The sequence below is a fragment of the Carlito syrichta genome, unplaced genomic scaffold (assembly GCF_000164805.1).
Source record: "Carlito syrichta isolate Samal-C Ts95f unplaced genomic scaffold, Tarsius_syrichta-2.0.1 Scaffold308579, whole genome shotgun sequence".
Taxonomy (NCBI): Eukaryota; Metazoa; Chordata; class Mammalia; order Primates; family Tarsiidae; genus Carlito; species Carlito syrichta.
In genome coordinates this window covers 610,172-632,827 of record NW_007252675.1, presented here as the reverse complement: position 1 = coordinate 632,827, position 22,656 = coordinate 610,172, and the positions used below count along the sequence as shown (strand labels likewise).

The following is a 22,656-nucleotide window of genomic DNA, read 5'->3' as shown; positions in this document are numbered from 1 at the left end:
AGTAAGAATGGTCATCATTAATAAAACAAACAACAACAGATGCTGGCGAGGGTGCAGAGAAAAAGGAACACTTCTATACTGCTGGTGGGAATGCAACCTCCTTGGAACTAGAAATTGACCTTCCATATATCCCAGCAATTCCCCTATTGGGAATATACTCGGAGGAACTCAAATCATTCTACAAAAAAGATACCTGCACACGTATGTTTGTTGCAGCTCTACTCACAATAGTAAAAACATGGAACCATGTTGCCACTGATGCTGGACTGGATTTTTAAAATGTGGTACATATACACAATGGAATATTATGTAGCCATAATGAAGGTCAAACATATGGATTTCACAGTAACTTGGATGGATTTAGAGTTGATCATACTCAGTGATCTGTCACAGAAACAAAGAACAGAGGATCATATGTTTTCACTCATAAGCGGACCTTGAACAATTATTATAATACTATAAGAAAGGGATTGGCAGTTGAGGGAAATTGCTAGGGGAGGGAGGGGCATACCTCATCAACAAGGATACCTGCATAGTTAATGTTTGTATACCTAACCGTGAATTGTACCCCACATCTTTATAATTAAAAAAAAAAAAAAAAAATTGAAAAATTGAAATAATATTATTTTATCTGACAAGGGAATAGAACTCAAAATCAATAACAAGAAAAACATTAAAAACTGTATAAATACATGGAATCCAAACAACATGCTCCTGAATGACCAATGGTCAAAGGACAAAACTAAGAATAAAAATTTTAATTTCCTTGAAACAAATAAAAATAGAAACACGATATACCAAAACCTATGGGACACAGAAAAAACAGAATTAAGAGGCAAGTTTATAGCAATAATTGCCCACATCAAAAAATCAGAAAGCTCAGGCATGGTGGCTCATGTAATCCCAGCACTTTGGGAAGCTGAGACAGGAGAATCACTTGAGTCCAGGTGTGTGAGGAGAGCCTGGGCAACATAGTGAGACCTCATCTGTACAAAGAATACAAAAATTAGTTGGGTGTGGTAGCATGAGCCAGTAGTCCCAGCTACTCAGGAGGCTGAGGCAGAAGGATCACCTGAATTCAGGAGGTCAAGACTGTGGTAAGTCAAGATTATGCCATTGCACTCTAGCCTGGGTGATAGACTGAGACCCTGTCTCAAAGCAAAGCAAAGCAAACTGGAAAGATTTCAAACAAACAACCCAAAGATGTATCTCAAGAAACTAGAAAAGCAAGAACAAGCTAAACCCAAAATTGGTAGAAGGAAATAAATAATAAAGATCAAAGCAGAAATGAATGAAATTGACACTAAAAAATAATACCCAAAAAAATGAAATAAAAAGTTGAGTTTTTCAAAAAGATAAAATCAACAAACTATTAGCTAGACTAAGAAAAAAAGTAATAAGACCCAACTATATAAAATTAGAAATAAAAAAAGGAAACATCACTATGGATATCACTTATACAAAGGATTATTAGAGACTACTATGAACAACTATATGCCAATACATTTGAAAACCTGTAGAAAATGGATTTCTGAACACATACAACCTACCAAAATTGAACCAAGAAGAAACAGAAAATCTGAATAGACCAATAACAAGAAAAAATATTAAATCAGTAATAAAATGTCTCCTAACAAAGAAAAGTCCAGGACTGATGGCTTCACTGCTAGATTCTACAGAGTCTCCAAAGAAGAATTAATATCAGTTATTCTCAAACTATTCCAGAAAACTGAAGCAAAATTGAGGCTTTCCTATTTCATTTTATGAGGCCAACATAACTCTGATAACCAAAACTAGACAAAGACACAACAAAAAAGAAAACTACATGCCAGTATTCCTGACAAACATTGATACAAGAATACTCAACAAAATACTGGCAAACTAAATCTCACAATAGATAAATAACACACCATGATCAAGTGGATATATTTCAGGAATGCAAGGATGGTTCAACATATGCAAATTGATAAACATGGTACATCACATCAACAGAATGAAAGACAAAACCATTTTATCAATATTTTCTGCATCTGTAGATCTATAGATGCATAAAAAGCATTTGATAAAATTTCAAATGAAATTGAATTAAAAATTGAATTAAAAATTCAAATTCTAGATGAAAACTCTCAATTATTAGGTATCGAAGGAAAATATCTCAAAACAATAAAGGCCATATTTGACATAGCCATAGCTAACATTATATTGATCAGGAAAGCTTTCGGCTTTCCCTCTAAGAACTGGAAGAAATCAAGGATGGCCATTGTCACCACTCTTATTTAATATAGTAGTAGAAGTCTTAGAGCAATTAGGCAAATAAAAGGCATCCAAATTGGAAGGAAAGAAGTTAAATTGTTGCTTTTGCAGAAAATATAAACTTATATATAGAAAAATCTAACTCTCTACCCCAAAACTCTAATAAATGAATTCACTAAAGTTGTAGGGTACAAAAATCAACATATAATAAGCAATAGTGTTTCTTTACATAAACAAAACAAACTGTTGAGCAAGAAACAAAGAAGGCAATCCTATTTTTAATTGCTACCAAAACATTTAAAAGACCTAGGAATAAACTTAACTGAAGAGATGAAAGACCTCTACAAGGAAAACTACAAAATGGTGATGAAAGAAATTGAAGAATCAAACAAATAGAAAGATATCCCATGCTCATGGATCATATAAACTAATAATGTTAAAATGACCATACTACCCAAAGCAATCTACAGATTCAGTGCAATTCCTATCAAAATACCAATAACATTCTTCACAGAAATAGAAAAAATAATCTTAAAATTTGTATGAAACCACCCAGGTCTTCAAATAGCCAAAAAAATACTGAGCAAAAAGAATAAAGCTGGAGGGATCATACTACCAGACTTCTAAATATACTACAAAGCTGTAGTTAACAAACAGCATTGTACTGACATAAAAACAGGCGCATAGACCAATGCAATAGAACAGAGAACTCAGAAATTAATTCATATATCTATAGCCAACTGATTTTAGATGAAGGTGCCAAGAACACTCATTGTGAAAAGAGCAGTCTCTTTAACAAATGGTGCTGGGAAAACTGGATATCCATATGTAGAAAAATGAAGCTAGACCCACCACCTTCTACCCTATTCAAAAATCAACTCAAAATGGATCAAAGACCTAAATGTAAGAACTTCAACTATAAAACTACTAGAAGAAAACATAGAGGGAATTTTTCAGGACATTGGTGTGGAAAAACATTTTATGAATAATATCTCAAAAGCACAGACAACAAAATCAAAAATAAAGAAATGACATTATGTCCAACTAAAAGTCTGCACTGCAAATGAAACAACAGAGCAAAAGACAACATACAGAATGGGAGACTATATTTGCAAACTATCCATCAAACGGGATTAAAAAGCAGACTATACCAGGAACTTACGCATCTCAACAGCAAAAATACTCGAACTTAAAATTGGGCAAATGATCTGAACATATTTCTCAAAAGAAATATATGGTCAACAAATATTTTTAAAATGCTCAATATCACTAATTATTAGAGAAATGCAAGTTAAAACCACAATGAAGTATCATCTCATCCCAGTTAGGATGATTGTTATAAAAAAGATAATAACAAATGCTGGTAAGGATGTGAACAAAAGGGAACTCTTTTACACTGTTGGGGGGAATGTAAACTACTACAGACACTATGGAGAACAGCATGGAGGTTCCTCAAAAAACTACAAATAGAATTATCATATGATCCAGCAATCTCATTATTGGGCATTTACCCAAAGAAAAGGAAATCAGTATATCAAAGAGACATCTGCACCCCCATGTTTATTGCAGCACTACTCACAATAGCCAAGATATAGAATCAACATATGTGTTCAACAACAGATGAAGGGATAAAGAAAATGTGATACATATACACAATGGAATACTATTCACCTATAAAAAGAATAAAATTCCAAGCTGGGCATGGTGGCTCCCACCTGTAATCCCAGCACTTTGGGAGCCTGAGGCAGAAAGATTGCTTGAGTCCAGGAGTTCAACCAGCCTGGACAACAGCAAGACCTCATCTATACACAAAAACCAAAAAATTAGCCAGACGTGGTGGCACACGCCTATAATCCCAGCTACTGGGGGGCTGGGAGGGTGAGGCAGAAGGATCACCTGAACCCAGGAGGTTGAGGCTGTGGTGAGTTGTAACTGTGCTACTGCACTCCAGCCTGAGTGACAGACTGAAAAACCGAAGGACAAAAAAGAATAAAATCCAGTCATTTGCAGCAACATGGATGGAACTAGATGACACTATGTTAAATGAAATAAGTAGGAGAAGAAAGTCAAACAACACATGTGGAAGCTTTAAAAAGTTGATCTCAAAGAAATAAAAAGTAGGACAGAGGACACTAGAGGCTGGGAAGAGTTTGTGGAAGGCAGAGTTAGGGAGAAATTTTTTAAAGGATACAAAATTACAGGTAGAAAGGAGGAATAAATCCTCATGTTCTACACCACTGTAGGATGATTACAATTAACAATAATATATAGTTTCAAATAACTAGAAGGAGAGTACTGCATGTTCCCAATACAAAGAAATGATGTTTGATATAATGGACATGCTAATTACCCTGATCTTAACACTATACGTTACATGTATCAAAACATCACTATGTACCCCATAAATATGTACAGTTATTATGTACATATTTAATAAAACCTCACCAGGACCCTCTGAATTTGTGTACTGTTATAATTCTCATTTTACAATTGAGGAAACTGAGGCACAGATACATTGATAAACTAGCCCAATGTCACATACCCAGTAAGTGCTAGACCAGTGATTAAAACCAAGGCAAACCTACCTCTGGATCAAATATGTTCTCAAGCATACTATTGTTAGCAATTAGTATGTTTGAGAAATTCAAAACATCAAAGTCAATGTCTAGTCGACTCAAGAACGGTGAACACCTCCAGAAGCCTGATCAAAGTCTTGAAACACCATCTCCCATTAAAAGGAGCCAGGCATCTTGGAGAAATGGGTGATTCAAAATCTGGGGCAGGAAATGAACAACAGAAACCTGAAGCACCTTATCATATAGATCAGTGGTCCCCAACCTTTTTTGGCATCAGGGACCAGTTTTGTGGAAGACAGTTTTTCCACTGACTGGAGGTGGGAGTTGGGGGGATGATTTCAGGATGATTCAAACACATTACATATATTGTGCACTTTATTTCTATTATTATTATATTGTAATATATAATGAAATAATTACACAACTCACCATAATGTAGAATCGGTGGTAGCCCTGAGCTTGTTTTCCTGCAACCACATGGTCCCATCTGGGAGTAACGGGAGACAGTAACATCCAAAGTATGTTGCTTATGTCCAGCCTACTCCATAATCTTGTGTTGGTTGCTGTCACTGCAGAAAACCCTGCTTCACAAAGACAGGACATTGGAAATGGAAGCAGGCTTTTCAGTGCTGATCTGACAGGAGGCAGAGCTCAAGTGGTAATGTGAGCGATGGGGAGTGGTTGTAAATACAGATGAAGCTTTGCTGGCTCACCTGCCGCTCACCTCCTGCTGTGCGGTCGAGTTCCTAGCATGTACGGGTTCTGTGGTCCAGGGATTGGGGACCCCTGATATAGATAGTGAGGAAACCATTGAAGACTATTAAGGTCTTTCCAAAAGGACTCAATTGCCAACTTAAAGATGTGACAATTTGAGCATCAATAGGGATATTAGCAGCAATAGATTGAAGCACATCAAATATGTTTAAATATATGAGTTCAAAATGATGCTCACAAATCCCTCACAAATGATAGAAATAGAGATGCTCTTCTTCAGAGACCTAATTCAGTTGCTAAATAACAAAGAAATGATAGAATTAGAGTGTTTCGTTTCTACAACCTCTACAGAAGTAACGGGTCTAGGGCTTTGAGGAGAATTACTAACATAACAAAAAGATAGACAACCCAACAATATGGATCTCCTGATGGACAAAGGAAGAGCACACTGTACTCTTGAAGTAACATAAATTGAATTCATTCAAATGTAAATTGAATCTCATCAAGCTTCTCATTCCAACTACCAGTTTCAAAAATATAAGACATGTTACACTATACTGTGGGAACACAAGAGACAAAAACAAAAAACAAAAAAAAAACCAGACTGTGAGAAATTCCACTGAACAAATGATCTTTTTTTTTGAGTTGGAGTCTCACTCTGTTGCCCAGACTGGAGTGTAGTGGCACGCTCCCAGCCAATGCAGCTTCGACCTGCTGGGTTCAGGTGATCCTTCCACCTCAGCCTTCCAAGTAGCTGGAACTACAGGCACACACCATGCCCAGCTAATTTTTTGATTTATTGTAGAGATGAGGTCTCACCAAATTGCCCAGGCTGGTCTTGAACCGTGGGCTCAGGCAATCCTCTCACCTTGGCCTCCCAAAGTGCTAGGATTATAGGCATGAGCCACTGCACCCGGCCTTGATCTGGTTTCTTTAATCAATAATTTGTTTTAAAAAATGCTGTGCACAGTGGCTTATGCCTGTAATCGCAACACTTTGAGGGGCCAAGGTGGGAGAACCGCTTGATCCCAGGTGTTCAAGACCAGTCTAGGCAACATAGGGAGACCTCGTCTCTACAAAAAATTAAAAAAATGAACCAGGCATAGTGACACATGCCTATAGACCCAGCTACTCTGGTGGCTGAGGTGGAAGGATCGCCCAAGCCCAGGAGGCTGAAGCTGCCATGAGCTGTGATCATGCCACTGCACTCCAGCCTGGGTGACAGACAGAAATCCTGACTCAAAAAAAAAAATTTGTAAAACAATAAAGTGGTTGGGCGGGGGGTGGGAACTATAGATTTAAAAATATTTAAAAGGCGTATCAACCAATTGTAACATGTGGACTTTAGTTGGTTATTTACAGAGACAATCTCTCTCTATTGCACAGGTTGGGGTACAGTGGTGTTATCATAGCTTACTGCAACCTTGAATTCTTGGCCTCAAGTGATCCTCCCGTCTTAGTTTCCCAAAATACTGGGATTACAGGCATGAGCCACTGTGCCTGGCCTTGGCTTCTAGTTTTTTAAAACTGTAAAAGAAATTGCATTAACTAGTAATTTGAATAATGACCCAATATGTTATGATGTTAAGAAATTATTTTTAATTTTTTTGGTGTGACAATAATATTACGTTTTTTTTAAAGTCTTTTACTGATGAAATGATATGTTCTGATAATTACTGATGTTGGATGATGGGTACTTGGAGGTTCATTACTATTCTTTCTACTATATTGTATATGGTTTAAAATTACCATAACACATTTTTTTAATTAAAATGCCTAATTTTTTTTTTTTTTTTTTTTGAGTCAGAGCCCAGGCTGCAGTGCAATAGCATGATCATGGCTACCACAGCCTCCACCTGCTGGGCTCAGGCAATCCTTCCACCTCAGTCCTCCAAGTAGCTGGAACTATAGGTACACACCACCTGGTTATTAAATATGCCTGGTTAATTTTTTGATTTATTGTGGAGACAAAGGTTCACCATGTTGCCCAAGCTGGTCTTAACTCCTGGACTCAGGCTGTCCCTCTCGCCTCAGCCTTCTAAAGTGCTGGGATTGTAGGCATGAGCACTGTGTCTGGCTAAATGCCTAATTTTTGAGTTGCACAAAACACACAGTTTCTGATCAAAGAATTTATGAGTAATCTGGCCCACAATGCTTTAGATATTAAGATGTAATTAACCTTATTCTACCATCCATGACTTTAATGTATGCCCCTTCTATTAAAAAAGAGAGATATAAAAAACATGTCTGGAGGCGGAAGGATTGCCGGATCCCAGCAGGTCAAGGCTGTGGTGGCTGGAAGCGGCCACTGCAACTGCAGTCTGGGTGACAGAGTGAGACTCCAACTCAAAAAAAAAAAAACATGTCTATGTGACCAGAGGAACAGAAACAGAAAAAAATATCTACGGCATTGAAAATGCCAGTAAAGTCAATGGCTACTAATATCAAGTGGGCTCTTAATGGTGCCAGGCAACATTTCCTTAATCCATTCACTCTCCCACATTCCTAAATAACTAACATTTTACAGAATCTCAAATGCCACTGAGGATAACATGTATCATAAGATAAACAATGCTGAGATTAAGCTGTGGCATGCCATCACTTGCAAGACAGCAATTTCACACATATTGAAATATGAAAAAGTGTGTATCAGAGTCAACATAATGCCATATTTATCTTTTTTCTCCTCAAATTCCAACACTTTCTATCTTCACTTTCAGCATTCTATTTCAATAAGAAAATAGAAGCACACAAAAGAGGGCATCCTCTTTCTTCTAACTACGATATCTGTCTTCCTATTTGTATTTATTATCTCTGCCTCCCCTTTTATTGCAATGGATGAATTGTCCACATTCTTACTTAGAACTTATTCCTCTGATTCTGTACTGGGTTCCAATACTTCTCTCCTGAAGGACTTTCCTCCTGTAACTAGGCTGTCTCTCCTGAACTAATTTCCCCTCTATTGGATCACTTAAATTAGCATACAAACTTAGTATAAGTTCTTCCACCTTTAAATTAAAAAAATTATTTTTCTAGACCCAAAATCACTAACCAATGATACTTTTTCTGCTTATCTTAAAAACAAAACTTCTTAAAAGTTTTGTCTACATTTGCTTTCTCCACTTCCTCTACTCCCATTCTTTCCTCCACCTCTTACCAAACTCCCATCACACCGTCAAACTTCCACCACTCCACCAAAATGACAAGTTTCAACACCACTAGTGACCTAAATATTGCTAAATGCTTAGTTTTCATCTGACTTGACCTATCAGCAGCGTCTGACACAGTGGATTGATTACTCCCTCCACCTTGAAACATTTTCTCCCCTTGGTTTTGCACTGCCAAAATGTTCTACTTTTCCATCTGCCTCACCGACTGTTCCTTCTCAGTCTTTGTCGGGTCCTCTTCATTTCCCTGACTTAAGCGGGTGCATTGTTACAAGAAAACCTACGGAGTAAGGGTAAGTTATTATTTTAGCGTACTGCTGAATTTGGCTTTCCAGTATTTAAAAATTCTAGTGTCTCTTTTTAAATGAAAATAACGTAAATATGATCGCGACTACCAGGCCAGCCATAGAGCTACGTGCCCAAGCATCTCTCGGGGAAGAGGAAGAAGCGTCTGACGCCTTCCGGAACCGCGCGCCAAAGGCCTTATGGGAAATGTGGTCTCGGATGGGCGGGCTACACCCCGGAGGAGCCCGGACAGACTAGGTGGGCAGTTACTTCCGCACACGCGCAGTAGGACGCGAGCCGGTATCCTGCAATCTTCAGACCTGCGCCGCGTGAATTGAGGGCGAGGGCTGTCCCCAGTCTCTGGACGATGCTGTAACCCGATCCCAGGCTTAGAGCCGGAGCTGAGAGCGAGGCAGTGACAGAGTGGCAGGTGGGCTTTGCCGGACTCGGGGGACGTAAGGGAAAGGCGGGGACCGGCTTGTGGATCTACCCGACCGGAGATAAAACTTTAGACCCTCCAACTGCGGTGACTCCAGGCTTGGCTATGTGGGTCCTGTTTAACTCTGGAGTAGGTGAGAGACAGCAAGAATAGGACTCCGGCTGGCACTGGATAGATTCCCAGAGCTGTGGTGGGACTGAGAGAGGCTCAATTTGCATTTCTGTCCTTGTAGGTAAAGGTCACTGTGTAGGCGTCTGTGCACCTAACTGTACCTTCCCTGGTTCCAAGAGCATTAGCTGGCCGGACCGGAGACTGCTACAGAAAGTTGTAAGCCATTTCAAGGAATCCAGAAAGACAGAATTTTAGAGAAACGGTTGTGCATTCTTAGGCTTTCCTCACAACAGTCATTTGAAGTGAATGCAAAGTAACCGTTTTGCATATGAATTAGCTGAAGCTGAAAAAGGTGAAATTACAAGTCTGGACTCACACAGTTTAGTAAGCGGAAGAGCTGAGATTCATGCCTAGATACGTTTTCTCCAAAAAAAATTTTTTTTTAAACAGTATTGCACACCTGCATAAAACAGAGTTGGTTTTATTCTCCTTTTGCAATATTTGAGCAATGAATGATGAATAAATTTAGATTTGTGGTCATTTGTTAGGGTCTCTGTGTATTTGCAGATCTTCCAGTGAAGACTGTAAATGAAGTTGTGAGTCCCTCTTACCCATTTAGCCTTTCTAGAGCCCCAGCAGTGGTTAAAACCTCAAAAAACTCAGACTAAGCTCATGGGAGACTATGAGTTCCCAGAGAAAGAAAAACAGATTTGGAGTCTAAACTGAAGGATCCAGCTTTAAAACAAAACTAAAACCCAAGTGTTCCCAGAGTCCCTAAATCCAACCATCACAAGAAAGCCCAACCTAATTTGAGATCTCATATCCAGCTTCAGAGCAGAAACCAGAGAATCACATATTAATTTTTCTGACTTGCTAGAAGTACCATTCTCCCACTAGGTGGCTACTGAGGCTTCAGGGTAGGAACTGTCTGATAGAACCAGGGTTCTTTTTTTTTTTTTTTTTTCTGAGCTGGAGCCTCTGTCGCCCAGGCTTGAATGCAGTAGCACACTCACAGCCACCCCAGCATCGACTTGATGGGCTCTGACGATCCTTCTGCCTCAGCCTTCCAAGTAGCCGGAACTACAGGCGTGTGCTACCATGTCCAGCTAATTTTTGACTAATTTTAAAGACCAGGGCTCACCAAGTTGTCTGGTCTGGTCTCGAACCCATGGGCTCAGGCAATCCACTTGCCTCAGCCTCCCAAAGTGCTGGGATTACAGGCTGTCACCCATCCCGGCCTAGAGCCAGGGTTTTAACACATTGCAGTCCTGGTGTCTCAGGTCTTTATTTTCGTCCGCATTTCTACTTTCATAGATTTCTGTTTGCAGGTTTGTTTGTTTGAGTTGGAGTCTCACTCTGTCTCCCAGGCTGGGGCGCAGTGGCATGCTCACAGCCACTGAGCCTGGACCTGCTGGACTCAGGCAATCCTTCCGCCTCAGCCTTCTAAGTAGCTGGAACTACAGATGCACAAGCGCCATAATGCCTGTCTAATATTTACTTATTTATTTATTTATTTGTACTTATTGTAGATCCGAGGTCTCGCCAAGTTGCCCAAGCTGGTCTCGAACCCCTGGGCTCAGGCAATCCTCTCATCTCCACCTCCCAAAGTGCTGGAATTACAGGCATGAGGCACCACACCTAGCAGCTTTCCGTTTAAGAGCTACAGAAAATGGTCAACTTCCAGGTAAGTCATCCATGTATTCATTCAGCCATTTAAATCTCCCAAAAACCTATACGCTAACAAGAAAATGTATAGTCAGGGAAAATGAAAATTGAATAGAAGATCAGGTCCAAAGAGAAATTTAGAAGATTGATAATCTGATATCCAAGTCATAAGGTTTGCACATAGTTGAAATAAAAATTTTTTAAATATAAATTTTAATTATTTTCTCCCTCAATTTTTCAGCAGAAGTATAGCTGGAATAAATTTGAGCTGCAAATGTTTACTCAGTCTTCCTGGTAATCATAGTTTATGGATAGCCAGTGAGTTTTAAAGTATTGGCATTATCCGTGAGGATAAAGCTCAATAATTCCCCAGATAAAATTTTTTCCTGATACATTTCTCTGAAGAAAATATTTTCTAATGGGTTTTTATATAGATGTTAGAAATAACATTCACAACAACACTCTTTGATAAATATAACTTCAAGTTTCCTATGATTTTCTTAAGAGTATTCCCTAAAGTAAGCAGAGAACATAATGCCAACTAACACTAAATTAACTCAGTTTATAAGCCAAGGTACATAACCCTTTTTAATGCTCACCTGGATTCATAAGTAAACCTTGTATGTTTTCCAGAGTCTTTAGCTATCTTGAGCATTTTCTCTTCTACATACATTTTAAGGTCGTTGAATTTAAGGAATATTATCAAGATCCATAAAGCAGTGTGGGAGGTATTTTTATTGTAATTACCTTAAACTTCTAGATTAATTTGGGGAGAATTCATAACTCTTCAATCATAAGTCCTATATATTCAGTTTTCCTCATAGGTCCATTATAGTCTTATGGTATAACTCTTGTACATTTCTTTTTATAGTGTATATAAATATATTTATAATATTCTTACATATGAGATGGAACCCAAAAAAACTTGGAATCTATAAAAAAATTGTGTATTTATTCTTACATGTTTAAACTTCAGTCGCTTTTAAAGTACTTTCTGTTTAATGCACTATACCTATTGAAATGCTTTTTCTACTGCTTCTAACAGTTTTTGAACTAGTTGATTTTGATGCCTTTGGTGCTTCTGCTGTTTTTTTGTTTCATTTCTTCCACATCGGCAAAACATTTCTCTTTGAGGACTTTTTTCATTTGGGGAAACAAAAAAAGTCACTCAGGGCAAGATCGGGCAAATAGGGAGGATGCAGCACAGGAGTCATGCTAATTTTGATCAAAAACTGCTGAACACTCAGTGTAGTGTAAGCAGTGCATTGTCATGGTGGAAGAACCAATCACCTGTTTGCCATAACTCAGGATGTTTTGTCTACAAATTGTGACACAACCTTCTTGGAGCTTCCAGATAAAAAACTTTGGTTGACCATTTGATTTGGAGGAACAAATTCTGAATGTACTACAAGAGGCCCACCCTCCAAAATATAATTCCGGATTGTTTTGAGTCACCCCTCATATGGTTTAAGTTGCTATTGAGAATGAGATAGATCTTTTTTCTTTCTTTTTTTTTTTTTTTTTTTTTTTTGAGTTGGAGTCTCACTCTGTCACCCAGACTGGAGTGCAGTGGCCGCTCCCTGCCACTGCAGCCTCAACCTGCTGGGCTCTGGCGATCCTTCCGCCTCAGCCTTCCAAGTAGCTGGAACTACAGGCGTGTGCTACCACACCCGGCTGATTTTTTATTTATTGTAGAGATGAGGTCTCGCCAAGTTGCCCAGGCGGGTCTCAAACCCGTGGGCTCAGGTAATGTTCTTTTTTCATTATATTTTCTAATTGACTATTTTGATGTATAGAAAAGAATGGACTTCTCTGTATTGACTTTGTATCCAGCCAACTTACAGAACTCTTATTATGTCCAAGAGTTAGATATCCTAGGTAGACAGTTACATACTTTTCAAATGGAGTTTTGTCCCTTCCTGTTTAATATATCATCCCCCATGTTTTTCTTGTCTTATTGCAATGGCCAGGACTTCTAGTAACTACGATTTTGAATATACAGTTATCCCTTGTATTCATGGGGGATTGGTTCCAGGACCTCTGCAGATAACCAAATCTACCCTGTGGAACCCAATGATAGGAAAAGTTGGCCCTCCATATATGTGGGTTTTGCATTGTGAGAACTCTGTATTTTTGATCTGCATTTGGTTGCAGATACAGAACCTGCCAAAGAGGGCCAACTGTAGTTACTTAAAAAAAATTTGAGTATAAGTAGACTTGAGCAGTTCAAACCCAGGTTGTTCGAAAATGTGAACATGAAAATGTGGTATACCAGCCAGGCATGTTCACATTTCATGTCATCTGTAATTGCTAGCCAGCAGTCTTTTTTGTCCTAATTTTAATGGGAACACTTCCAATGTTTCACCATTTCTTCCTATATTCTGGTAGGTAGTTGTTTTTTTGTTTTGGGTTTTTTGTTTTTAATCAAGTTAAGGAATGTTTAGCTTGTGGAGATTATTTTCCTAAGTTGGGAACTTTTTTCCTCCTACCTTTTTCTTATATCTGTCAATTAATTATGTATTTTACTCTCTTTAACAAACCAGTTTAGGCAATTTTTAATACATTTCCCAGTATAGAACTATCTATTTTAGATTTAAAGACTATAAACTGCCTCTGTGACAACTACTTCAACCTTGCAGCTGGGGTAAATGAATAAGTGTGATGTTTCAATAACATTTTATTTACAAAAATAGGAGGCCATTCCATGGGTTGTACTTTTCTGATCCTTACTCTGCATGCTCTTAACTATGTCTTTTGTGGTAGATATGTAGCCACATGCCTACAGTGTTTTTGATATTTATACATTAAACATGATGTTGACTTCATAATTGAAAGAATGTATTTTATTATGTAAAAAAAAATCCATGTGTTTCTATTTTATTTTGCTTATATGAGTCTGACATGTAAACCTTACAGTTTAAGTAACATCTTATTGCACTTATTTTTACTTTGTAATCTAATAGATTGTACGATCTCTGGGAGGGATTAATAATTGTATTCCTTTTGATATTACTAGTATATCACATATAAAGAATATATGTGATTTTAAAAAACTTTTTAATTTTTATTTTGAGTCAAAGTCTTGCTTTGTCGTTCAGGCTGGAGTATAGTGGCACGCTTATGGCTACCACAGCCTTGACCTGCTGGGCTCAGGCAATCCTTCCGCCTCGGCCTTCCAAGTAGCTGGAACTACAGGTACGTACCACCATGCTTGGCTATATTTGTGTATTTTTTATTTATTGTAGAGATGAGGTCTTGCCATTTTGTCCAGGCTGGTCTCAACTCCCTGGGCTCACGCAATTCTCTCGCCTCCACCTCCCAAAGTGCTGGGATTACAGGCATGAGCCACTACACCTGGCAAGAATATATGTGATATTTTTAACTAGCTTTATTGAAACACAATTCACATACCACAAAAATGACTCAATTAAAGTGTATACAATTCAGTGGTTTTTAATATATTCAGAGTTATATAGCTATCAACACTAGTTTCAGAACATGTTCATCACCCCAAAAAGAAACTCCATGCCCATTAGCAGTCACTCTCCATTCTTCCCTTCTCCCACCCTTAACCTTCCTTTTGTTTCTATAACTCTTTTATTCTGAACATTTCATACAAACGGAGCCATGCAACATATAATCTTTTGTGACTGGTTTCTTTCACCCAGTATAATATTTTCAAGGTTCATCCATGTTTTAGATGTAGCAGTACTTTATTCCTTTTTTATTGCCAAGTTATATTCTATGGATGAATATACCACATTTTATTTTTATTTTGTTTATTTTTTATCATTTTTTAATAAAGACTGGATCTCACTCTGTTGTCCAGGCTGATCATGAACTCCTGGCCTAAAGTGGTTCTCCTGCCTCAGTCTCCCAAAGTGCTGAGATTACAGGCTTCAGCCACCACACCTGGCTGGTATACCACATTTTCTTTATCCATTTGTCAGTTCATGGATGCTAGATTATTTCTACTTTTTTGACTTCTATGAATAATTCTGCTAAGAATATTTGTCCATGGCTTCTTATGTGGATATATGTTTTGAATTCTCTTGGGTATATACCTAGGAGTGGAATTGCTAGGTCATGTGGTAATTCTATGTTTGACATTTTGAGGAACTGCCGAAATATTTTCCACAGTTCTCTCACCATTCTGCACTTCCACCAGCCATGTACAAGAGTTCCAGTTTCTCCACATCCTCACCAACTCTTGTCATTGTTTGCCTTAGATTTTAACTGTCCTCATGGGTATGAAGTGGTATCACATTACAGTTTTGATTTGCATTCCACTAATGACTAATGATGTTGAATATCTTTTCCTGATATGAAAAGTGAAAGTGACAATATAGAACTGTCTATTTTAGATTTGAAGACTATAAACTGCCTCTGTGGCAACTAACTCAGCCTTGCAGGTGGAATAAATGAATAGGTGTGACTATGTTTCAACTTAAAATTCAAAAGTATATATATATATACTTTTTTTTTAGAATATCTGTTTAAATCCTCTGCCCATTTTTAAATCAGGTTGTCTTTTTGTTGTTGATTTTAAGTTATCTATGTATTCTAGATACAAACCTCTTATCAGATATATGACTTAAAACTATATTTCTTCTATTCTGTGGGTGTTCTTTTCACTTTCTCAATGGTCCTATGAAGCATGAAAGTTTTTAATTTTGGTGAATTCAAATTTATTTTTTCTTTTGTCACTTTCACTTTTCATATCATATTTAAGAAACCACCACCTAATCCAAGGTCAAAAATATTTTTCTCCTATATCATCTTCTAATAGTTTGATAGCTTTATTTCCTACATTTAGGCCTCTGATCCATTTTAGTTCCTTTCTGTATATGGAGTGAGGTAGGTAGGGAGTCCAGTTTCATTCTTTTGTGTGTGGGTATTCATTTGCCTCCACACCATTCATTGAAAAGACTTTTCTTTCCCCCATTGAACTGTTCTGGCACTAGTTGGGCATTTTTAATATGATTTTTGTTGCCATTACAAAGCATATTTCTTAATCAGGTTTGTAATAGTTAACTTTCTACAAGCTCAGAAATGAACATTCTATGATAATAAGGGGCCACCTTGATTCTTTTGCAGGTCTCCTAATGATGCACACTTCAGTTTGAAGATGAATGTGCTATTACAGGAATCAGTGACATTCCAGGATGTGGCTGTGGACTTCACCCCAGAGGAGTGGCAGCTGCTTGGTGGTGCTGAGAGAACCCTGTATTGGGATGTGATGTTGGAGAACTATAGAAACCTTGTCTCAGTGGGTAAGACCGTGGTGGTAACTTGGAATATGCTAATACCCTTCCTTTAAGATTTGTGAAAGCGTCACAGCATTCTGAAGCATTAATAAGCTTCAGATTTTAGTGGTCAGAGATTCTTAATCCCTTTCAGAGGGATTTTATTTTTTTTATGCTTCCACTTCTCAAATGGAGAAGAGACTATTCTGTTCTAAAGCCTACTTGTCATCCTTTAAAGGTCCTGAGATTCAAGGAGGCTGACCCGAGTTGTGAGGCAGTTGTCTTCCTAGCACTCCATCCCACTTCTTTGTTTTATTCCCACCAACAGGAAGTCCAGTTGCCAAGACAGAAGTGACCTTAAAGGTGGAGCAAGGACAAAAGCCATGGCTGGTGGAGGAAGAAAACCCACATTGGAGCCATCCAGGTAAGTGAGAGGAAATCGGATGGCAGTGTTAGGAGTTGGGATCTCAGTTAGTCAGTGAGGGACAGACACCTTTCGAAATGCTTCTTGGAGGCACCTTTTAAAAGCCACTCCTTTGTTGGTGGCTGGGTACACCTGGCATAACATCGTCAGCTCTGCAACACGCCTTCACACTCACTCTCCCCACATAGGTGCTTATTCTTGTCACTCAGCTGCTGTTGGGGGGATGTCCCTCTCCTTTCTATCCAGGCTCCGGCATCGCCTGTTGCATCTGAGTTCTTGCTTTGTTTCTGCTCTCTTAATTCCTAAAACCCTCATTTTTCTTCTCTTCTTCCTTTCTCAACATAGATCTTTTTTTATATAGTTCGTCCTAATAATGTAGTCAGATTGTGTGGACTGGAAGCATTACTTTACCAATCACTGGCTAACCTTGGGCAAATTATTTTGTAGCACTATTTTCTTTATAATATAGGAATAATACTGATCCTTACCTCACATTTCCTATAAAGATTATATGAGCTAATATGTGCAAAACCCTTCAAATAGTTTACAGATAATTTATGTTCAGGATATATTAATTTTTTGCCCCAAAACTTTCAGGAACATTGTGCTCTCATTATTGTCCTTTAAAAAAAAAAACTTTATCCTTTTCTTATGGCTTGTGATTTTAGCTGTTAGTTTATGCAAGACTGATTCAAAATAAAATTTTTCTTTTCTTCAGAGATCATAAAAGTAGTATGTTTCAAATGATTGGTACCAATTGAGTGTATTTAAGATTCCTGTGACTCCAACTTCTGCTGAAATAAACTAAATTATTTTTTAAGTTAGAGTCTCACTCCGTCACCCAGGCTGGAGTGTAATAGCACGCTCACAGCCACCCCAGCGTCAACCTGCTGGGCTCAGGCGATCCTTGCTCCTCAGCCTTCTAAGTAGCCACAACTACAGGTGTGCGCTCTCACGCCTGGCTAATTTTTTGATTTATTGTAGAGATGAGGTCTTGCCAAGTTGCCCAAGGCTGTTCTCAAACCTGTGGGCTTAGGCATTCCTCTTACCTCAGCCTCCTAAAGTAGTGGGATTACAGGCTTGAGCCACCACACCTGGCCAATGAATTTTTTTTTAGAGACGGGGTCTCACTCTGTCACCCAGGCTGAAGTACAGTGGTGTGATCATGGCTCACTGCAGTCTTGAACTCCTGGGCTCAAGTGATCCTCCTGCCTCAGCCTTCTGAGTAGCTAGCGGAATTTTACTTTCTGGTACCTTATCTGGACTGTTAATATTACTATTTTACCAATTCCTTTCTGTTTTCTAGTTTATTTTAGATGTTTCTCCAAGATTTATCCAAATTACTCAATTTTTTTGTCACTCTTCTGACAAGTATATTCTGCTCCTTTATAACCTATATTGTGATATTTATTTGGTTTTTAATGTACCCTATAACGTGTTCTCATTTTGCTTATCCAGAATTATCTATCTTCTCCCTATTCCATGGGACTTGAACTCTTTAATGTCCACTATATACAGTTTTCCTCTTTGCATCAATCTTTTTGATTCTGGTCTGCACCACCTAACTAAAACCAGCATGCTATTAAGTCAGAGTTCAGTGTTTCTTCTTTCAAGGTAACTATTCTGAATTAATCTCTGTCTTCTTTAACTCCCAAGCAATTCTACTATGACTGTATCATGAAAACTTGACATCTACTGTCTTGGATTTTTTTTAAACCCTTGCTATAAAGGCTTGTTTTTTTCATGATAGTGCCCTGAAGAGCAGATCTATATGATTTTTTCTTTTATTCCAGTACTGAGTACATAATGACATTCAATGAACATTTCATTAATTCATTATTATAGAACCAGACATTGTGGGAGTATGTTTCTTTTTTTTTAATTCCAGTATCCTTGTCATTGCAATGTTGGAGACATTTCTTACTCTTCCATTCAACAAGGCTTTTAAAAGTATTTCCTGAGAAGCTTCAAAGGAATCAAAAAACCCATTATCATTTTATTTTTATTTTTATTTATTTATTTTGAATATGTGGGGTACAATTCAGGGTCCCTTTATCATTTTCTAAGTGTTGAAAATGGTGACTGGAACAACAAAACATAGTCATATTAAAAGATTTTAAAATTTGACAAGGGAGTATGAAATAAACATTTATCAATGCATATTAGTAGTGCAGTTTTGGTCCAGTTAATTGTCAAAGTGAATGGTACAGACAGCTGTAGTGACTATCTTAAAAATTCAAAGAAAATGGAGCTTAAAGTTTAAGGTATGCAGAAGTTAGAGAATTCTTTGTATTGAGGTCATCAAACAGTGGCTTCTCCCTAAAGAATATCTAAGTACTAGATAGGATGGAGGCAGTGAGGGAGGGCAAGTTAAGGTGGGGAAGGAACATGAGCAAAAGATCGAATTTATGAGTTTAGAATCCACGGAGTAGAAGGATTTGGTGAAGACTGGTGGAATGCATGCTGAGATCCTATGATTGAATTCACATCTTGCATAATTTTGTTTACCAGTCTGTTTACCTGAATTTTTTAGTCGATTATTGTTGGTAGAGGTAAAGAAGGAAGCAAATTCCCATAGACAGAACCACACTGTAAAGAAATATGTACAGGCCGGGCATGGTAGCTCACGCCTGTAATCCCAACACTTTGGGAGGCTGAGGTGGGAGGCTTACTTGAGCCCAGGAGTTCAAGACCAGCCTGGGCAACATACTAAGGCCTTGCCTCTACAAAAAATAAACAAATATTAGTGGGCATGGTGGTATGCACCTGTAGCCCCAGCTACTCAGGAGGCTAAGGAGGAAGGATTGCTTGGACCCAGGAGTTGGTGGCTCTGGTGAGACATAATCATGCCATGGCACTCCAGCTTGGGCACCAAAATGAGAACTGACTCAGATAATAAAAAGAAAAAGAAATGTGTACTGATGGCTATAGCCTACTACTCTGCAGGGAAGGACAAGGCGTAGAGCAAGTAGCTAGGAGTATTATACTAACATGCTACATGGAGGGAAACTCAAAAGTGGGGAATTATAGCCTCCTCCCCCCAATTTTTTTTTTTAATAGAGCAACACGTTTGGGATTTATAGTGTTTTGAGGATAGGGATGAAAAAATGTGACTTTAGGAGCAAAGCAACTTTCTAAAGACCAGTTTGCTAGACAGATTGAAGGAGGATGTAAAAAATACTTGTCAAATACAAATATGACAAATAGTTATCATATACAGAAACCCACTTAGAATTTTTAAAAAAATAAGAGCAAATAGACAGAATCTGTGCTTAGGCTAAGGATAACTTGCCCTTGGATGACTTGCTGGACATTTGTGTTCCTGGGCTTACAAGTACATGTTCGAATGAATTCCAGCTGTCAGTAGAGCCGGAACCATCTCTACAGACAAGCTTCAACTGTGGTTTGGATGGAGTTAGAGGACTGGAGATACAAGAATGTTTCTAAAGGAAAGTGACATTGTACCAGGTGATTAAAAGGAAAAAGACATGAATGAGAGAAATAGGGAAATATCCTACCAGGCTGATCTGGGAAGTATGTAGTGAAGACTCTGCCTCTTGCTACCTCTTCCAAACCTGGTCTGTTCTCTGCTGTTTTCCCTTAACTCCCTGTCTCCTATTCTCTGCTTGCCCTGTCCATGAGTCAGATCTCCGCGAAGGGCTCTCTTCATTCTGTGAACTAACCCGACACCTTTGTACAAACTTTTGACTCCTTTGTACCCTCCTCACTGTACCTGGTGCCTGTTTTCCTGTCTTTCCACAGGTCACAAGTTACACCATCTGTTCTCGTTATTCATCTGCTCCCATTTCCTCTTTAGCAGTTTTATTCTTAAAGCTTAGGGGGAGCAAAGGGATTACAAATTTGTTTCAGAATGAGAGACTAGGTTTGAAATCATGGATGTTTTTCTCTGTAAAGTGTTGGTGGGGGAAAAATAACTAGTAATGTTTTATTGTATTCCTTTTTAGAAGCAGACTGCCCACTAATTGATGAACCGGAGAAGCATCAGGAAAGCAAAGACAATTTTTTGACGTCAGTTTTGTTCACGTTCAATAAAATAATGACTATGGAGAGAACCCACCGTTATAATACTAGCACAAGTCTTAATCCTACAAGAAAAAGATCGTGTAAATCATATGGCAAGAGTTTGCAACCTAACTTAGACTTGCTTAATTATGAGAGAAGTTATATTGGAGAAAACGCTTATGAATGCAGTGAATGTGGGAAAGCCTTCAAAAAGAAGTTTCATTTCACTAGACATGCAAAAAATCATACAAGAAAAAAACTTTTTGAATGCAGTGACTGTGGGAAAGCCTATAGCAGGAAGGCACACCTTGCAACTCATCAGAAAATTCATAATGGAGAGAGACCCTTTGTGTGCAGTGATTGTGGGAAAGCTTTTATGCATAAAGCCCAGCTTGTGGTCCACCAGAGACTTCACACTGGAGAGAAGCCTTATGAATGCAGTCAGTGTGGGAAAACATTCACTTGGAACTCCTCATTTAATCAACATGTGAAATCCCATACACTTGAAAACTCATTTGAATGTAAGGAATGTGGGAAAACCTTCAGGTATAGTTCATCCCTTTATAAGCATTCTAGATTTCATACAGGAGAGAAACCTTACCGATGTATCATATGTGGCAAAGCCTTTGGCAACACATCTGTGCTTGTCACACATCAAAGAATTCATACGGGAGAGAAACCTTACGGATGTATTGAATGTGGCAAAGCCTTCATCAAGAAGTCTCATCTCCTTCGGCATCAGATAACTCATACAGGAGAGAAGCCCTATGAATGTAACAAATGTGGGAAAGCATTTTCCCAGAAGTCAAATCTTATTGTTCATCAGAAAATTCATACATAATATTCACTTTATAAATATGAGAAGGCCTTAAATATTAGGTAAATCTTACTAAATCACGGAGAATTCATGGTGAGGAGAAGTCCACAATTTGAATGAATTTGGAAAAGTAAGATTCCCATAAAAATCAATGCTAGCCGAGTGCGGTGACTCATGCCTGTAATCTCAGCATTTTGGGAGGCCAAGGTGGTAGAATCGCTTGAGCCCAGGTTTGAGACCAGCTTGGGCAACAAAGCGGGACCTCGTCCCCACAAAACAATAAAAAATTTAGCTAGGTGTGATGGCTTGTACCTGTAGTCCCAGCTAATCAGAAAGCTGAGGTGGAAGGATTGCCTGAACCCAGGAGGTCAAGGCTGCAGTGAGCTGGGATCGTGCCACTGCACTCCAGCCTGGGCAGCAGAGTGAGACCCTGTCTCAAAACAAAAAAACAATCAATGCCAATCATGCTCTAGAAGTGATAATAAAATTTTTATAGAAAAAAAATCACAAAAAACGAACTATAAATAATACAGCACAAAACTTGGAAATAAGCATAAATTAATCAGGAATCAGTGAAAACATTTACCGTTCTTGATTTTTAATTTGTATAATTAATACAATTATGCACGTGTGAGTATAAAATATATGCTTGTGTTATATTAAATTATATATATTAAGAATTTCTATAGTAAATATCACTACTTTTTCTTCCAATCCTAATAATAATATATGTATAATTTAATCAAGTGAGAGAATGTGGTTTATATTGTAGTATGAATTTCAGTAATATTTTCATCCATTCGCTGACACTTTTAATGGGCATGACAGAGTTACTGAATGTGAGTCTGTTAAGTATAGAAGTGAAGACTTCTTATTAAAATTTTTAGGAAGATGTTATCCTATATATGTAAACACCTGAACAAAAAATTTAACAAG

The 22,656-nt window shown here is 38.1% G+C and overlaps 1 protein-coding gene across 1 annotated transcript; it reads left to right on the top strand.

Annotated features, from left to right (window-relative positions):
- Positions 1–9,195: 9,195 nt before the first annotated feature.
- On the top strand, positions 9,196–21,836 carry ZNF684 (zinc finger protein 684). Its single transcript, XM_008065496.2, has 5 exons — positions 9,196–9,425; positions 11,191–11,229; positions 16,357–16,483; positions 16,785–16,880; positions 20,846–21,836. The coding sequence occupies exons 2-5, from the start codon at positions 11,215–11,217 to the stop codon at positions 21,742–21,744; spliced, it is 1,137 nt and encodes a 378-aa protein (XP_008063687.1). The 5' UTR covers positions 9,196–9,425; positions 11,191–11,214; the 3' UTR covers positions 21,745–21,836.
- The last annotated feature ends 820 nt before the right edge of the window (positions 21,837–22,656 follow it).

What these genes read in the sequence shown, in the direction of transcription:
- ZNF684 (XM_008065496.2), top strand. An exon ending in TAGAAACCTTGTCTCAGTGG is followed by an intron (nt 16,484 to 16,784) that starts GTAAGACCGTGG and finishes TCCCACCAACAG; the next exon opens with GAAGTCCAGTTGCCAAGACA. An exon ending in CCCACATTGGAGCCATCCAG is followed by an intron (nt 16,881 to 20,845) that starts GTAAGTGAGAGG and finishes ATTCCTTTTTAG; the next exon opens with AAGCAGACTGCCCACTAATT.